The sequence below is a fragment of the Vigna umbellata genome, chromosome 1, assembly GCF_029865625.1.
Source record: "Vigna umbellata cultivar VRB3 chromosome 1, Vumbellata_1.0, whole genome shotgun sequence".
NCBI classification, from domain to species: domain Eukaryota; kingdom Viridiplantae; phylum Streptophyta; class Magnoliopsida; order Fabales; family Fabaceae; genus Vigna; species Vigna umbellata.
This window is the reverse complement of record NC_142165.1, coordinates 68,207,379-68,226,506: the sequence shown is the minus strand read 5'-3', so window position 1 is coordinate 68,226,506 and position 19,128 is coordinate 68,207,379. Positions and strand designations below refer to the sequence as shown.

At 28.6% G+C, this 19,128-nt stretch overlaps 1 protein-coding gene across 1 annotated transcript; it reads right to left on the bottom strand.

Moving 5' to 3' along the window:
* Positions 1 to 880: 880 nt before the first annotated feature.
* On the bottom strand, positions 881 to 3,900 carry LOC148206142 (uncharacterized). The gene is made up of 3 exons (XM_088112924.1): positions 2,704 to 3,900; positions 1,959 to 2,522; positions 881 to 1,674 (listed from the first exon to the last, which is right to left on the bottom strand). Exons 1-3 carry the CDS (start codon positions 3,215 to 3,217, stop codon positions 1,400 to 1,402), a joined length of 1,353 nt encoding a protein of 450 aa, XP_087969050.1. The 5' UTR covers positions 3,218 to 3,900; the 3' UTR covers positions 881 to 1,399.
* Positions 3,901 to 19,128: the final 15,228 nt, after the last annotated feature.

The following is a 19,128-nucleotide window of genomic DNA, read 5'->3' as shown; positions in this document are numbered from 1 at the left end:
TAAAGGTAAATTTCTCATTTAATACTCACTTTCATGTCAATTGAAATAAGATAAAAACTAAAAAAATAACTTTCAGCAAAACTAAACAAAAAATACTAATAGGGTCTGAAATAACATATAATTGGTATGTAAAATAATGTAGATAAAATCTAACACTGAACTCTGTACGACATTCATTCTAAAGTTCTATTATGTGCTTTAGGAATTATAAAAATGTGAGTCTCAGTTATGAACGAAACAGTCAAAATATAGTCTACATCTGTGTTAAAGTAACATTCAAATTCTGGCAAAATTTTTATGACAAGGGCAGTTGAAAGTCATTGACCATGCATAATTTTCTCGAGTCTGCATTAAGTGTGGGAGTTAAGTTGAATTGAAAAATTTATGATGGTGTTTGAAACAGTTAAAATAAATGTATCATAGGTCTCCAAACTAACAGGTTTGTTTGTTAGTGAGCAGAGTTCTATCAAAGGAATTGAGTGAGTGAATAAATAAATAGGTACAAAGCTCATGTGAGTGGCATGAATTTGCAAAAGAGATTTTTTGGTGATGGGGGAAGATGTTGCACAGTTGGGGATCTTGAATGCATAAATTGGATGGAGTCAGTTGCTGAAATTGTGGCTTAGTTATTGCATCACAGGCCCATGAGAAAAGGATGTTTCCCAACAGTTCCCATTTCCAACCCCCTTCCTACCATTTTCATCATTCCACCAAAACAGTTCACAAAAACCTTTTTTTTATAGCTAAATAAAAAAAAGTCAAAGCAGCCTTGGGTTGAATTGAAACTGGGAACAGAAATCCGTATTTATTCACGATAATCTTAAAAATAAAGACTATACATACACTACTTTACTTTACTATACCAATTCCTGTCCTTTCCTAGCTTCTTACACGTATCACTCTATCAGTCCTTCTGTCTCCCAATTTGTTTTAATTAGTACCTTCCTATTCTTAGCCATATATTCTAAGTGACAAACGAATGTCTCGGACACATTTAATATCCAAATCATCCGTTTCAATCTTCATTTGGCTGGTCGACAAATTTAACCCATGGGATTGTTACTATAGAAAGCGCCAAAAACTAAAAGGAAAGAAAGAGCATGAAGATGAAAATGAATAGAGAATGGTTATAGTAATCAAATTCAATTATATTATTGTTATTATTATTATCATTATTATTATTGAAAAGGGTCCCCATGTGATAAAAAAGAAAGGAGATCACAACAGAGATAGGTGTGAAGTGTGATTCTTAACAGCAGTGACGCAAGGATCACAGTCACCAAACTGAAGCAACTATCCTTTCTGTTTACCTCGAATGGCTTCTCAGTAATGTTGGACCACACCCATATTGAGGAGCTTCCGGGGAAGGCTGCAGCTTTTTGTTCGGTTCTAACTTTGATCATGTGGCTCCTACTCCAAGGAAGTCAATAAATGGCGGAGGAATTGCATCTGGGGGGTCACTGCTCATGGCTTGATCTCTGTGTTCTGCCACTGATGATAGTGAAGCTTCACTGCCCAGTATCTGTGCTGTGGAATTTGAGAAACCGTAAAAGTTGTGACTGTTTTGGTGTTGTTGCATTAGCATCAGATATTGGGGGTAATGAGAGTAAAAACCAGACGGTTGCTGATGGTTCTGGCCAAAATACTCTCCCACCATGTCATTGCTTCTACCACCTGCAGGTCCAAACACCAGTGCTTTAAGCTATATAGTATTATGAAACAAATGTCATTATAAATGCGCCAGTTTTTTTTGGGAGGACTAGTTAAGCTGCGACCCAAAAAGGGTTGCATCAGTCACTGTAGCAGACCAAAAAGATAGACAAACAAAATCACAAAAAGTAACACATTTAACTTTGTTTGAAAAGTAAGATACAGTGATTTGAAGGCTAATGAATGAAGTTGTAACCACAAGCATTTGAAGGCGAGAAATTTAGTGCGGATTTGAAATGGGCACCAACCTGAAAAGAAATCAAGCGGTGTTTGTTGAGGATACATGGCAATGTGAGGAGGGGCCAGCTTGGTGGTTGAGATTGCTTCTTTGGAAGCAGCCATGTGGGGTGAGCCATTTAAGCCATACTCAACCCCACCACCACCACCAGGAGGAGCAGCTACTCCATGGAAGGGTGCAGCGGCATAGGGGAAACTCGGCATGTTGTTGTTAGCAAGTCCTCCGTTAGGGAGACTGAGACAATAGGGTGGTGGTGGTTCTGTCCCTGCAGTGGCTGTGTCTCTAGAGACATTGCTGCTTGTTGTGTTTTCCTCCACTCTCCTGTAAACAGATTGGCTCAGCCTCCTCCTCCTGTAAGCACTGGACTGTTCTCTGTACTTCCTGGCCATTATAACGTGCCAGTGATTCTTCACTGCATTATCTGTTCTTCCAGGGAAAAGCCTAGCAATCATGGCCCATTTGTTGCCATAAATCCTATGTGCCTGCATTAGTCTCTCTTCCTCTTCTTCACTGAAAGCTCTCCTATTGATTCTCGGGTCCAACTGGTTGAACCATCTCAGCCTACAACTCTTTCCTAAATACACAACATCATCCAATGAGATCTCAACGAAACAAAGATAAATGAAAACACATTCATTGATATAAAAAAATTGTCACCTCTAAAACATCGGAAACAAATCATACAAATTCTTTAAGAAAAAAAATGAACCATGGGTTTATATCTATCTGATAACCATTTACACTGGTTTTCTAACCTGATCTTCCTTCTAACTTTTCGGCTATGAGGTTCCAGTTCTGAGGGCCGTAGAGAGCCACAAGCTCCTTGAGCTTGGAATCTTCTGCCGGTCTCCAATGCCCCCTTGCACAGAGCTTGGAATGCCCCGAACCACTATTAGAATTCTCATTAAGGTTCTCTTCGTTAAAGTTATTAGCATTATGGTTAACTTTGTCACTGTCTTCCCCACCACCATCGTCACTGCTATCAGACCCTTTACCCTCTTCCGCCCCATCACTGTTGGGCTGTTCCTCAAAGTTCCTCCCAAGGAATTCCCTCATAAAGGGCAAACCCCAGTTTGAGCCGCCGCCGTTGGAGACATAACAATCTTGATGAGACGAAACGACACCATAGTTAGAGCAAAGAGAAAGAGAATCCATGTCAGCATAGACCATTCCCATCGAGGGAGGGGAAGAAGAGTAGGAAGAAGAAGAAGCGTATCGAGTGAGGTTTTCTTGTGAAGAGTATACAACACTAGCAGGCCACGCCTTCATGTTCTCTGACTTGCTCACAAATGCTGAAGAAGGATATGAATGTTTTTGAAGTGTTGCAAAGTAGAAAAAGCGTGGATCAGGAAGAGGAAAAAGAAGAAGAATATTTCATGCGATGAAGAGGAGGAGTAACATGAGAGGATAGTTTGACAGGACAGATAGTGAAGGGGGAGAAGAGATTTTTGCAGAACATAAAACAGCTAAAGTGGTTTGGTTTGAAAAGTTTCCAGTGGTGAAGGCTTTCAAGAGATATCCCTACAAGGATTCTTTCTTCACTAACAAGACCATTGGTTCAACGAGAAAAGAAAAGAGAGAGAGAGAGAGAGAGTTTGAAGTAGTTAGGTACCCAGACTGAGGCAATGAGTCTGGCATTCTTCATTTAACCAGTTGCTGTCATTATATTACTACTATTTATTCTATTCTTTTAACAAATCACACCTCACTCACACGTGTGAGAGTGAGAGACAGGGAGAAAGTAATATATTTTCTCTCTCCATTCATGGGGGGTTGCAGGGTCTTAGGCTGTCTCTCTCTAAATTGACAAGAAAGACAGTAATGTGATGGGTGCTTACTTGGGGTTGTGGCAGCAGCAGGGACATCTTTCTTTTCAAAGCACATCAAAATTGAGGGCTTTGCTTTGCCATTGCTACACAACACAACGGAACAAGCCTTGTCATGTTCATATGCACTAGCACTAGTAAATGACCCTAGCACAGCCTATTCATCAACCTATTTTCTCTCTCTTTCAATATCTCTGTCCCCATCAACATCAGCGTCACTGCATAACTCCCTCCTTCTGCTTGTGCTTATGTTTTTGCCTGCTCCTCCTATTAACTAGATGCAATGCAATTCAAACAGCCTTCAGTAACCTTGGTTTCAGTTTAGGTAACCACTTGAGCTCGACTTAACGACCAACCTATCCCTTCGTTAAACACATCTACTTCAACTCATTTACTACTATCTTACGTACTTCCTCTTCAAATTACCTACCAATTTCTAATTAACCCTTTTTATCATTATTCACAAAAATTAATTTTACTTTTAAGCTATTCTTAGTTACACTCACTCAAAATCCTACTTATCTTTACATTTTTTTTAAATGCTATTTTTTTATAAGTAAAAACAGTAAATAGAATGTAATTCATTCAATATCTTTCGTACTTCAAAAACAGTTCTTCTATTTAAGACTGGTGAAAAAAATGTACAGGATTTTAGACTACCCTTTTCAGGATTAATGTATTCATGTGAGTTTCGAATAAGTTTGTGGTCATTTATTGAAATTTACATTGTCATTCCATTGTGAAATACAGTTGATATGATATTTAAGGTGCTTACCACCAAATTCAAAATTTACTAGTCATAGTTTTAATTAAATCATAATATAGTTATTTACATAATTCTCTCCCCAAAATTTTCATCATTCCTTTAACTGTTATTTATAATATAAATGAACATTGTTTGGTTTTAATGTTCATAAATTATTTGTATTAATTGATCAAAACCTACTCATGTAACTTTTATTTTTATTATTTTCAAAACTCAAATTGTTGTTTAACTTGGATTTACTTTAACATTTTTATCAGTGGCTTCTGATCTTAACTGCCTTCACTGATAATTTATCATATTTGTATTTGTACTTGTTACGAATAAGATGCATTTGTATTTTAAAAGATAATGATTTTGATGATGCTGCAAGAGAAGAACTCGAAGAATGAAATTGTAATTATTTAAAAGCACTTTTGTAGACTGAAAATGTATTAGGAATAACTTTGAACATGTAAACACTTAGAAATTTCCTGTCTTTAGAATATCTGCACATATAATTGATTATTTGATGTAATAATTGATTATCACGAGCCTTTTTGAAAAACCAGTGCTCTCACAGATAATCGATTATTGCTTGAAATAATCGATTATCTTGGTCTGGATGAGAATTGCCCAAGTCTCACAGATAATCAATTATTCCTCAGGGTAATCGATTATCACTCTTTTGAAAACTCTGTAACGGACTTGAATAATCGATTATTACTTACAATAATCGATTATCACTGCAGTTGTATTGTGTCTTTTTAATTTCAGACCTGTGGGCTATATATAGTTGTCTAAAACCCTTAGAGGGTTTATCTAAGTCATTTGAGAATACAGTGTGATATGAGGAAGTTCTCAAGTGTTAGTTCATCACTCTTGTCAAGTCTTGTGAATAGGAGAAACTCGCACTTTGTGTGTCAAAGGTCGGAGCAGTTCTCTTCAAGTTGGCAGAGTTGTCTCTTCCAGTTCGTTAGTCGAAGGAAGATACTTGTTGCACTCTTCCGATTTGTCTATCGAAGGAAAGTGTTGGCTGCTCGCTTCCAAATCGTTTGTTGAAGGAAGCTTCCTTCCGGTTCGTTCGTCGAAAGAAGGTTTTTGCTTTTCTATTTACATTCACTATTATGTAATCTGTACAAACTGTGAAATTGTTTTTAGTGAAAAAGGTTAATCACTATTTATGGTGATTAACGACTGGACGTAGAATCTTTTGATTCGAACCAAGATAAAAATCTTTTGTGTGATTTTTTCTATTTCCTACACTCTTTACATTTTCTGCACATCAACTGTTTGATAAAACGTTTAAGAGAAAATTAAAGGAACCATTTTTAAAATTGACCGAACAAGCTCTTTGCTCTTAACAATCTGTATCTACTCTGTATTTTAATATTTCCGTTGCGCAATATTGATACTGATTATTCCAACAATTGGTATCAGAGGTTGCTTTGATATTCTTTCAAACTTTTCAAAAATGGTCGATCATCAAAATCAAGTATATGCCGAGGGTGCTTCCATCAACAGACCACCACTTTTTACTGGTCATAATTATGCCTTCTAGAAAGTCAGAATGAAATTTTTTATAGTAACAAATGAGAGTATTTATTTATTCTCTACTAGGAGTTGTTCCTTTAAAAGCATTCTTTTTGGAATAGAATATGAACAAAAGAGAGAGAAATATAATTAAACAATAAAAAGTAACGTACTTACTCTATTTTTTACATACTTACTTTTTTTTTACAAGTCCAATTAGGAATGATAATAAGATAAAAATAATACTCATTATTTTATTAATAATAAATTTAATTACAAATAGATTTTCTAATAAAACCTTATATTTTTTTAGAAATATTTTCTTAAACTATGATATTTCTCAAAGAACTCTTACTCGTTTTTCATCTTTCCTTTTATCAAAGACTATAGTTGGACTTACAACAAATAATCATACAATTTTATCATATCATATATTTGTGAACATAGTGTTACCAATGAAGAGCATTGGTAAATTTGAAGATAAATAATTTTGATGATGCTGAAAGATGATACATTGTTATAGTTGTTTTAAAAGCAATTTGTAGATTATAAATGTATTAGGAAAAGCCTTAAACATGTAATACTTAGAAAAATTCGTATTTTTTAGAACTGCTACGCATTTAATCGATTATTAAATATGTGCAGTTACTACTAACTCCTACTGTTGTCTCTAAGTTTGTATCTTTTGCAGATAACCCAACGTTGCTTTTAAAAAGTGATTTTTGATCATCATCAAAAAGGGGGAGATTGTTACCAATGAAGAGCATTGGTAAATTTGAAGATAAATAATTTTGATGATGCTGAAAGATGATACATTGTTATAGTTGTTTTAAAAGCAATTTGTAGATTATAAATGTATTAGGAAAAGCCTTAAACATGTAATACTTAGAAAAATTCGTATTTTTTAGAACTGCTACGCATTTAATCGATTATTAAATATGTGCAGTTACTACTAACTCCTACTGTTGTCTCTAAGTTTGTATCTTTTGCAGATAACCCAACGTTGCTTTTAAAAAGTGATTTTTGATCATCATCAAAAAGGGGGAGATTGTTACCAATGAAGAGCATTGGTAAATTTGAAGATAAATAATTTTGATGATGCTGAAAAATGATACATTGTTATAGTTGTTTTAAAAGCAATTTGTAGATTATAAATGTATTAGGAAAAGCCTTAAACATGTAATACTTAGAAAAATTCGTATTTTTTAGAACTGCTACGCATTTAATCGATTATTAGAAGCTATAATCGATTATCCTGAGCCCTTCTGAAAAACCTCGTTGCTCTGGAATAATCGATTATTACTCCAAATAATCGATTATCACAGTTCTGATGAGAACTGCCAAAGTCTCTGGAATAATCGATTATTCCTCAGGATAATCGATTATCACTTTTTGAAAACCCTGTAACGGACTCGAATAATCGATTATCACTAACAATAATCGATTATATGCGGCAGTTGTAATTCATCTTTGCAAACTTTAGAACAGTGGGCTATATAGATGAGTTCTAGAACTCTTAGAAAGACTACTGAGCTTTTGAGAATACAGTGTGATCTGAGGAAGTTCCAAAAGCTAGTTCATTGCACTGCCTAGTCTCGTGAAAAGGAGAAGCTCTCGCTTTGTGGGTCAAAGGTCGGAGCGATTCTCTTCGAGTTGGCAACGCTATTGTTCTTCCGGTTCGTTGGTCGAAGGAAGAACTGTTCTGCACTGTTCCAGAGTTGAAGGAAAGTGTAGATTGTTGGCTTCCATTTCGTTGGTCGAAGGAAGGTTTTATATTTCGGTTTGTTTATTCACTCTTAATTGTATTTTGCTGAAACTGATTTTAGTGAAATCGTTAATCACTCTTTATAGTGATTAACAATTGGACGTAGATTCTTTTGAATCGAACCAGGATAAAAATCCAGTGTGTCAACTTTTCTATTCCTTACACTCGTTACTGTTTTATGCACATCAAGTGTTTGTTAAATTTTCTCTAAGAAAATTGATTTTCTAAAACGGACCATCATAACTCGATTTGTGACCGTAACACGCTTTCTGAGTATTTTATTCCGCTGCGCAACTCTATAACGGTACCGATTGTTCCGACACATAGTAGGTTCTTTTATTGTCATTTACTATAATGAAATTTATTTTTTTCTTACATGTTAAAATATATTGGTTGAATAGGCACCATTATACTCAGAGTGAGTCTTTGTATGTGTGTGGTCTTACTTGTATGTTTAGATCGTTGATATGATTTTTCTATGTGTAAATAGAATTACTTGTGAGTGTGAGTTATTGGAGGAATATATCTTGATAACTTTAAGAGCATTAATTTGGTAAGGGAAGCTAAATTAAATTTAAAAATTAGTACTATTAAACGGGGGTTTGATATGATGATCTAATTATGAAATTGTAATAGATATACTATTTGATTTTATGCTTGTATATGTAGATTAATTTAACATATATAATTGTTATATGTTTACTTGAGATGACTTGTTATAGTCTTTGAATTAGAAATGACCAGAGACTAGTCTTACTTAGATATATTGGATAGATAGTTTGGTATGTTAGGTTAGAATCTAAAATTATATGTGATTGAACATGATTGAACGACTTATGATTGTGTTGATTTGATGTTGGTAGGAATTTCTTGGTGAGAAATTAAATTGATTAAAGTGATGTTTCCTAAGCATAATGAGAGTTATATTGTATTTAAATGGGACATACTAAGTGGTAAAATGCTTAGGAAGAATCAAATTGATCAAACAAATCTTCTAGAGAAACTAAACGGCCACCCGTATAGTGTTATGGGGTGCCAAGCAAACAATGTCCATTGTCTCAAGATTATAATCAACACACTAGTCCTCCAAAAGTTGAGTTTGATGTCTATGTACATGTTAAAGAGCCATGAGAGCTTTTGGATGAGTGTTGCAAATTATATGATGGATGTTGTAATGTGTAATGATGCATAAGATTTTATAAGCTTCCTCTTCTTCAAAAATTTATAAGTTTTAATTATCTCTAGCTTACCTTTTGTGCTTATTTATGGTTTTGGTATTTGTTTGCTATAACCATGTATTTGTTTGCTATAACCATGTATTTCACGATAGTAAAAGATAATGTAGGAACTAGTGAGGAACAACATTGAGGCTGCTAAGTAGAAACAAATGTTTAGTTTAAGTTAAATATGTTAATGTATACTTTTATATTGTTAATCCTCTATAATTGTTTTAAATTTTTTATTTTGAAATATATTTGTTATATGAATTGATTATTGAGTACTTAATATCAAATTTTTATTGTGCTTTAATATCAATAACCTAGTAAGTAGATTTTTTCTACTACATTGGGTTGTTATAAATGGGGTAGGGCATAGACAAATTTTATTATCGCATACTCTTTATAAAATAAAAAATCATCTTTATTTTCGTTCTTGTAACAACGAGAATGAGATTTTTGTCCCACCATCATCCATCGGGTAACGGATATACTTATACTCATGCCCATATCTATATTCTTAATATTTCAATATTAATTAATTATTTTTATAAAAAAATCACATAATAGGAAATATAATATTATCAAATATTTGATATCACAAAGATATATTTTCATATGTTTAGTGTCAAATATTTATAAAGAAATTAAAATTGTACAAATTTCATATTAGGATATCAAATAATAATTGGATAAAAATGAAAAAATTATATACGATATTTCACAATTACAAATAATTTTTTTTTTAAAAACCAAAACATCTATAAACTTTGCAAGTATAAGTTAATAAAATTACAATGTATTTTTAAAAAATTATAAAATAGAAAACAAATATTAAAGTTAAAAATATGTCAAATGTCTCATTTTCTTAATTTCTTAAATAAAGTTTTATAGAGGAAAAATACTAAAATAATAATAATTCAAATTTAAACATAAATCTTTTATCTATTTTGAACTTCAATTTATATTGATGGTGTAATTAAAATTTATGAAAAAAATATTAAATTATTATATTATAATAAATAAAAAATGATTATGCAATTGTAGTGGTAAAATTATACTTGAGAGAATGAATTAAAAAATAAAAACAATTATATAAAAAACTATCAAAATAAGATTCTACATAAAAGAAAAAAAATAACAAATAAAAATATACAAAAATCAAATGATTTGATACACCATTGAATAAAATGGCATAAAGTAAAAAAAAACATGTAGTTAAGGGTATGATAATATGAAAATAACTTGGAGATTTGTGAAAACTTTATAAATATCAAAATAGTCAAAAGATAATGAAAATTGTTTTAGAAAAAAAAAGTTTAAATAATACAAAAGTTAAGGATAAAAAAGAATAAAAATATATGTTTTTATATTACCTATTAAATAAGGACTTATGTAGTTCAACACTTGAAATTGAGAGTTGGACTTTTGTGTGTGAAAAAAGATAAATAACAATAAAAATATTTAGAAATATTAAATAATTAAACGTGGGACTTGAAATCTATTTTATCCATTAAAATTGAACATAACCACACACAAGAAGAAAAAAATATGTAATAAAGGTATACAGGAAAAATATCTTACAAATATGAATGGATTTTATAAATATAAAAAAAGCTAAACAATTATAATAGAACATAAAAAAGTAATATATATATATATATATATATATATATATTTATTTTTGTGTGTTTGTTTTTTTAGCAATTAGTTTATCTTAAGTTCAATTTAGTTCTTTTAATTTTATAAATGTGTTAATTTAGTTTTTTAACTAAATTTTGTTAAGTTTATTTGACGTTTCAAATACATTTTATAAAAGCATTTGAGTTATTTACATGGTGGTATAAATGTGTGAATTTAGTTTTTTTAACTAAATTTTGTTAAGTTTATTTGACGTTTCAAATACATTTTATCAAAGCATTTAAGTTATTTACATCGTACACATTTATATTTTAATGTTAATTGAAAAACGTGTTTTAAAACGTCAGACGAACTTACCAAAATTTGGTTTGAAAATATAAATTTAAGTAATTCTAAAAATGAGGGACTAAATTAAAGTTTTGAACATTGATTAATTACAATCTTTATTGAAAGTTAAACAATCAAAAACATATTTACATTAGTACAAAAGTATTCATTGTTTTTTGGCCTTTCATGATCGAATTCGAGGGAGACGCTAAATTGACTTGATTAAGCAATTTTTTATTTTTTTTAATTAATTGTAATCTTTTTTTACAACTCTACGAGACCTGAAAAGCAGAAAAACAATAAATTTCAGTTTTTGGTATTTTATAAAGCATGAACTAACAAACAACAAAGAAGTTCAATCAAACAACAACAACAATCAAGTTCAACCAAAGAACAACAATAAACAAGTTGAACAAAAAACAACAACAAACAAGTTCAACAAATAAGTTCTTCAAAACGAAAACGAAAAAGAAAACTAACATTTAAAAGGTGAGTTTGTTAGAATAAAGTGTTTTCACTAGTGAGAGAGAAAGCAGAATGTTCCTATGCAGGACAAGAACACAAAAATAATCGACCAAAACAAACGAAAATTATACATAAAGTAGTTAATTAACATGCATTTGTATCACATGAAAGAAAGATTACATGTGATGGTCGTCAAATTTCGTTCGAGAAAACTTTGAGAAGAGAGTCTCGCATGCTAACTTAAAGTGAATAAATTTTTAATCTCCTGCTCAAATTAAAAAGGGGAAACTTTTGACTGACAAATAATACGTCGAAGCTCCTACAAAATTCAACGTATTATATGTGGTTTAAAAAAAAAAAAAAAAAAGAATTATTTATAAAAATGTCACCGGTCATTTTTAACGTTGACTATTTAGTGGTTGGACGTTAAACGCGTGACGTTATACACTGTTTTTTCACTAGTATTAATATTTTTTTAATGAAGAAGTATGGTTAAAACATTTTTCTAGAAGAGTGTAACTTGGAATTTTGTTTAGAATATTAATAATTGGGGACTAAAGGAATATTAACTTGGAATTTATATTCAAATAATATTTTGTTAATACAATTTCAATAAAATTGTTCATTTATTCTTGCTAAACTCCACCGATTATATAGTTAATATTTTGTTAACCACTACTTTTCATGGTTTCTCTTTCATGCACTAGTTTTTATTTTCAATTTCTCTACCAATCATATGTTTATTAATAAGACACTAATAAAAATGTCTTATTAATATTAAAATTAATTTTAAAAAACATGTAATTTGAAACAAATGACTATTTTTCAATTATAGGGAGTTAATGAAATAATTCTTATGAAAACCATTAGAAAAATATGTATTAAAAATAAAAGATACTCTTATGTTAGGTTTGATGCAAAACCAGAACAAATTTTCATGAGAAAAAGAGTTAGAACTTTTTCTTGTATAGGAAACAATAAAATTATAGACGTTATATATATATATATATATATATATATATATATATATATATATTAAAATACTATAGTATAAAATATACTACACCAAAATACATATTAAAATCATTATACCATGAATTTAAACAAATTTTAGTTAATATTTATTTTCCAACATCCTTTTTGTAGGTATTAGAATTATGAAAGTACATTGAAGTAGTGTGTGTATTATAATTTTAAAATACAGATATAACCGTTGAATGCAAGAACAATAATATCTTCAATAATATCTTGGTATAAATTGTATAATTGTTATTGCATCAACAATAAAGTCAGGTGGCAGGACTAGATATAATTAATGTTTCTGATCTCAAACCAAGTATCCAGGAAAGAGATATCTGTACATTCTAAATTTCTTTTGTAACAGAATCACATTCACATGTAGTCCAATCCTACAAGGAAACACCAAAATAGGAAAATGGAATGTGATTTTTTTAGCATGTTTTACTAAACTTGTTAATATTTAGTGTTTAAATATTTATTGAACTTTTTTATTCAAAAACATCATAAATATTACCAAATTAAGACATTTGGTAACATTATATATATATATATATATATATATATATATATATATATAGGATTATAACAAGATTAAATTGAATAAAGGAATAAATAAATAATTTAAATAGTAAATCTAAAATGTATTAATCTGGTTCAAAAATAATTATATTTTAAAGGAATCTTAAAAAAGACACGTATACTTGAATCAAATAATCATTTTTATTAATTATGAAATATTATTTATTTATCTATCTATATATTTCTGTATATATAAACAAAATGGTATCTTAATGTCTTTTAGATATTGATACATTATTTTTCTTTTTCAAAACTTCAAAGGGATTTATGTACATTTTTGGTAAAGTCAAACATAAGTAAATTTTAATTTATATTTTTGGTCAAATAATTTTTTCTGTTCTATATTTTTTCTCTTCTGCTGAAATATAGTTTTGAATAATATTGCATTTATTCACTCAAGTAAGTTATAAGTTAACAGCGAACAACACTGCACAGTGATAATTTAGAAAGATAAAACCCTATATGGATAAAAATTAATTTTGACTGAGATAGAGAAAATCCAATTTCAGACGTTTCATTAATTTCTTTCACAGTAGTGAAACAGATAGGTACAGTGCATCAATATCTGTTCCACCTACAACGTTTAGTCAACAACCGAGTTATTCAAGAAAAGAAAGAAACTATCCTTCTGTACAGCACAGAAGGGAGAAAAAGATGGAGTGAAAGAAAAAAAAAGAAAATTAACAGTGAAAGTAAATATTATTTCATTAAAAAAATATTTTATTCATTATTAAACGCGTCTCTCGTACAATCTGTTATTTATAACTATATTATTTTTGTAATACGTCCTATCTTATTTTTCTTATAAACTTTTATTATTTTAAAATTATTTATATCCTTTAAGAACATCTCATATCACAAATTTTCGCTATTTATTATATAAATATTGTTATTACTATTATTATTATACTTTTTTTCTTTTATAATAAAAAGTTACTGGATATCTTTTCTTTTCACTAGTTTACAAAAATATGCCATTACTTTTAGTTAGAAAAAAAACTGTATTCATATGTATTTTATTAAAGAATAAAATTATTTTAAGTTAATAAAAAAAGTTGCATAATTAAAAATATCATAGTTAAACAACAATATAATGAATTAATTATGCCATGCAAAAACATTTTTTCCTTTTTTTTGTTGAGAAGAAAGTGCATAATACTTCACATTCAACCTTCTCTTCTCTATGTTTCTCCTTCTCTCATTCTTTTTGTATTTCCGTTGTGCAATCTAAAAGAAACTGACAGAAATAATGAAATATAAATCTTTGAAATTGAAGCATTATTCAGGGTTAATTTTTATAGATAAATGTTAGGAAGTAATGTATATAACAGATTAAATGAGGTTCATAGATTCTCACAAAAAATGTATGAGTGTAAGATGAAATAACCTTGGAGTGTTATTTGTAACACATGTTTTAATATGAGATGTATAAAATTGACAGTGGATTTCACATGAGGAAAAGGCTGCAACTTAACTAACCTAATTACTGGTATTTAGAATATGATAGGAAGAGAGAGAGAGAGAGAAAAGTAGGGACCCTCAAAAACTGAAGTAGGTGGCAGTTCGTTCTTGTTGAAATTCTTCTTCTATTGGGGTCCTAAACAAAGGTCCCATTATTCTGTCACTACTTTTTTTATTATTACTACTAAGAACTCAGTCACTATGCATGGAAGCTTGAAAAGGATGATCCAGATGTGTAGAGTGAGGCTAGAGTACTGGTTTATGCCATTAATGGTAAGTTGCATATTCATTCATGTGAACAAGATTTGGGAGATTTTCTTTGGCTTTTCCATGATGCATGAAATCATATCTCTGTAGTCTACACCCTTGCATTGGGAACCTGCGATAATAACGTCTTCCACTACTTACAACGTTTGCACTGCTAATTTTTCTCTAATTTTTCTTTACCAATAAAGTGCTTTTTATATGGTTTTCATCAATGTCAATTTTTAAAATTCATTAAAAGTTATTCATATATACCTCTTCCATCTTAAAATATTTATATTCTTCAAATTTATATTCAAATAATATTTTCTTCATACAATTTCAATAAAATTGTTCCTTTATTCTTGCTAAACCCCACCAATTATATAGTTAATATTTTGTTAATCACTATCTTTCATGTTTCTCTTTCATGCACTAGTTTTTATTTTCAATTTCTCTACCGATCATATATTTAAGATGTGAGAAAGGTTATGTATGTAATGTAAGTAAAGTTTTTGTTATTTTTTTAATTACATTTGTAGTTTCATCTTATAAATTTATATTTTACTAAATGTATTATGTTTTACTAAATGTATTATGTATTACTAAAATCAAACTCTAAATTTAATTGAAGCACGTTACATATTATATAATATAATATATAATTTTTATCTTATATTATACTAATAGTTTCTAAAAAAACAAAGATATGGATAAGATCTATCTTTAATTACACATTACTTAGTTTTGTGTTTTACTTTATTTTTAAACCAGGTAAAACAATTATTATTAGATGTATTATTGAATTTTAAAATATTTTATAAAATATTATTAGAACTAATGCAAGTAATAATTTTCTGTTTTACTTTGTAAGTAAAACAATTATTATTAAATGTTTTGTTAAAATATAAAATATTTTATAAACAATTATTTAAAATAACATTTAATGCCAAATTCACATGTTAAGAAGAACAATGCAAGTCACCTTTAAAATGATATGTTCTTGTGTTTTACTTTCTCAAGAATTAAGGTAAAACAATTACTATTAAATGTGTTATTAAAATTTAAATTTTTTTATAAAATAGTAATTAATGCCAAATTCACATGTTCACTTATATCTTTTTAAAATAATTTTTTTTTGTAAAATCTTAATTTTATATTGTTAATATAAAATGATATAATTATCAGAAAAATAAAATATATTTAATTTTAATTATTTTTATTTTTAGTTGTTAAAATTCTGGATATTTTATTTAGATGAGTAGTTTTCACTTTTTTTATAAATGATTATAAAATATGAAAATATCAAATATAAAACTTATCATATAAGGGATGTTAATAAAATTAATCTAAAAAGTAACAACTACATACTTCAGAGAAAAGTAATTCTAGTTAACCTTAATTAAAGATACAGTTTCATCAATATTAAGGTAGAGAACTTTACAAAACATTAATCAAAATATAATCTTGGCCTACTTTGAAGAATAAATGATGCCAACTATAGAAGTCTCCTTAGTGCTGGTAAAAGAACTTAACTAGCATTAACTCAAACACGTACTAATGTTGATTAAAAAAATATTTATCGATAATGATTAAGAAATAATAATAGTAAAAAAATTCTCCAACTTTCATCAATTAAAAATGATCTTAGTTGAAATTAATAGAAAAAGGTTGAACTTAATAATATTAGTGATACTACTATTTTCCATAAATTTTGAACTAGGTTTTTTCAATCAATATTAATAAAATACTTTCTAGTTGATAGTATTCATTTGTTTCTCATCTATGCATTTATAGACATTAGGTTATTATTTTTCTCTTTTTTTTTTCTTCTTTCTTTATAATTGTACCTCATGCTTCAAGGTATTCAAATTCATTATTATAAAATCTTTTAATTATGAAATAAGAGTAGCATTTGTTATCATTATTGTCTTTTTAAGTTTTTCAAAAGTCTTTTCAACGTCAAGAATATAACATCATGAATATTTTTTCCTTAAAACATCTCATTCTTGTGTGATGGTATTTTTCTTGGCTCTCTTAGTCCTTTTAGTTTACAAATGAAAAATACACATAAACTTAATCAAATTCATCAAGAATTAAATTAGAAAATATGATAATATTAATGTTTTTTTATGAGGAGTCCATAAAGAAAATTATGCAGGAACACCAATATTATCAACTATTATACATAGATAATTTACCACATCCCAAACCCTTTTATTAGTAGATTTAGGAAAGAATTTCAATTCTAATTTTTCAAAAATAATAATTTTCTCCAATAAAGAGAGAGTCCTCTCATATGTAATCCAACAAATGTTTGTGATCAAGTAATCATTTTAATCAATTTTGAATAACTTTCAATGACTTGATCTATATATGAATTGTAACTTTCAATGACTTAATCTATATATGAATTGTAAAAGAATGAATGACTAAAACACTACCAAAAGGTGAATTAATTTAAAAATTGTCATCTAAAGATTTTAAAAAAAAAAATTCTCAAAACTATTGTTGGTGAGGGTAATTAAATGCAACAATAAATTATTATTAATAACAAAAAGTTATCGAGATAATACAAATAAGATGAAAAAGAAAGAGATGCAAAATTTTATTATGGTTCAAGTGTACTTAAATCTATATCCCATTGATCTAACCAGTCTTAACTTGGAATTTTCACAATCTCAAATTATTAAATTACAAACATACGTTTATACTTAACTAGAATAAGAAATACAAACAACTCCATGAAACACCTTTTAAGAAGATTTAAAAAAGGTACTGAAAACATATATAGACATATAATGATGATGCAAAGTTGCAAAGAATAGTTTAAAAGAAGGTCTCTATATGTTTTTAATCTTCTATTTCTGAAACTTTGATAAATTTTGATCTCAAACTTAAAAAAATAAATGAATACAATCCTTTTAACCCAATTACATTAAATATTTTTGACATGTCAAACACTTTTGACAATTTTCCACTTTAATATTTGATAGAAAATGCTTTTGACATGATAAACAAATTTAATGTATAACTAAATTAAAGGAATATTATCCATTCATTTTGAAGTTTAAGGACCAAAATGTATTATATTTTTAGACAAAACGAAGTTCAATTTCATGTCAAAATTCAACTATAAAAACAAATTTAAACCTTAAAAGAATAAAAAGAATAATACCTATAGAATGTGAAATTTATAATGAAAAATCTACATCATGATCACCCCTTTTGATGCATCTTGGACTTTTCTTTTTAGACAATATCTAATGTAATATACACTAAGAAAACTATTCGTTAGAAAACCACTAATATATAATTGATTATGTGTTCTTCATGTAAGCTAGAAACCATTTTCAATTAGATGATGATTGTTATGAATATTATTATTATTATTATTATTATTTATTATTATTATTATTTATTATTATTATTTATTATTATTATTGTTTTGTTATTATTATTATTATTATTATATTATTATTATTATTTTGTTATTATTATTATTTTGTTGTTATTATTATTTTTGTTGTTATTATTATTGTAAAAACTTAGAAAATAGAGCCTTAAGAGTTGATAAAGTGTTTTAGATGATGAGACCATGTTATTTTAGTATTAAAAATAAAAGATACAAATAAATTTTTTTAAGTCTAATTACTTAAAACATCTACCATCTCTCTAGAACTCATTCTCTAAGTATCCGATCCCTTCTCTCATCAAGTTCTAACTTCTCAGTTATCCTTTCGAAGAGTAGGAAATGCCTTTGTAATCACGTCAACAAATGTCTTCCTCTATCACCGATCAATTTGCTTAAAAGAGTAAGTTATTTTTTACTCTTTTCTTGAATTGTACGTTTCCTTCCATGCAAGTGAGCATTCTTGTTGCATGTGCCTTTTTATTCTTCCAATATGTTCTTTGTCGATCAATGGTTGTAATCACGTACCCTAATCATGATTCCATGGTATGTAGGTACAAATAAAGTTATTTAAGCTGAGAGAGTGATTATTGATCTTTTAGTGTTGTTTAAGTTACAACAGGTAAGGGAAGCTATATATTTATTTGTAAGACTTAAGAAGCTTTGTTGAAGTTGATGTAAATGTGGGTTACCTAGTATTATTGTGAAAGCTCGTTTAATGCTACCCGTTTTGATCACTTGAGTTGTTATAATTGGGGTAATAATTGGTTAGAAACTAATGTTAGTATAATAGTATTGATAAAGGAAAATATTAGACTGGTTTTTGGGCTAAATTGAGAGTTTTGAAAGGTGAAATGTTAGAGGAATTAGTTTGAAAGGGAATTTGGGTTTTGAAGGCTGTTTTTGAGTCATTTAAGACTTGTTTAACTACTTAGATCACTAAAATCTG

Coding starts and splice junctions, on each gene's coding strand:
- LOC148206142 (XM_088112924.1), bottom strand. CDS start 3,217: ATGAAGGCGTGGCCTGCTAGTGTTGTATACTCTTCACAAGAAAACCTC. Junction 2,523..2,703: donor AAAGTTAGAAGGAAGATCAG/GTTAGAAAACCA, acceptor TTGTGTATTTAG/GAAAGAGTTGTAGGCTGAGA. Junction 1,675..1,958: donor ACCGCTTGATTTCTTTTCAG/GTTGGTGCCCAT, acceptor TTGGACCTGCAG/GTGGTAGAAGCAATGACATG.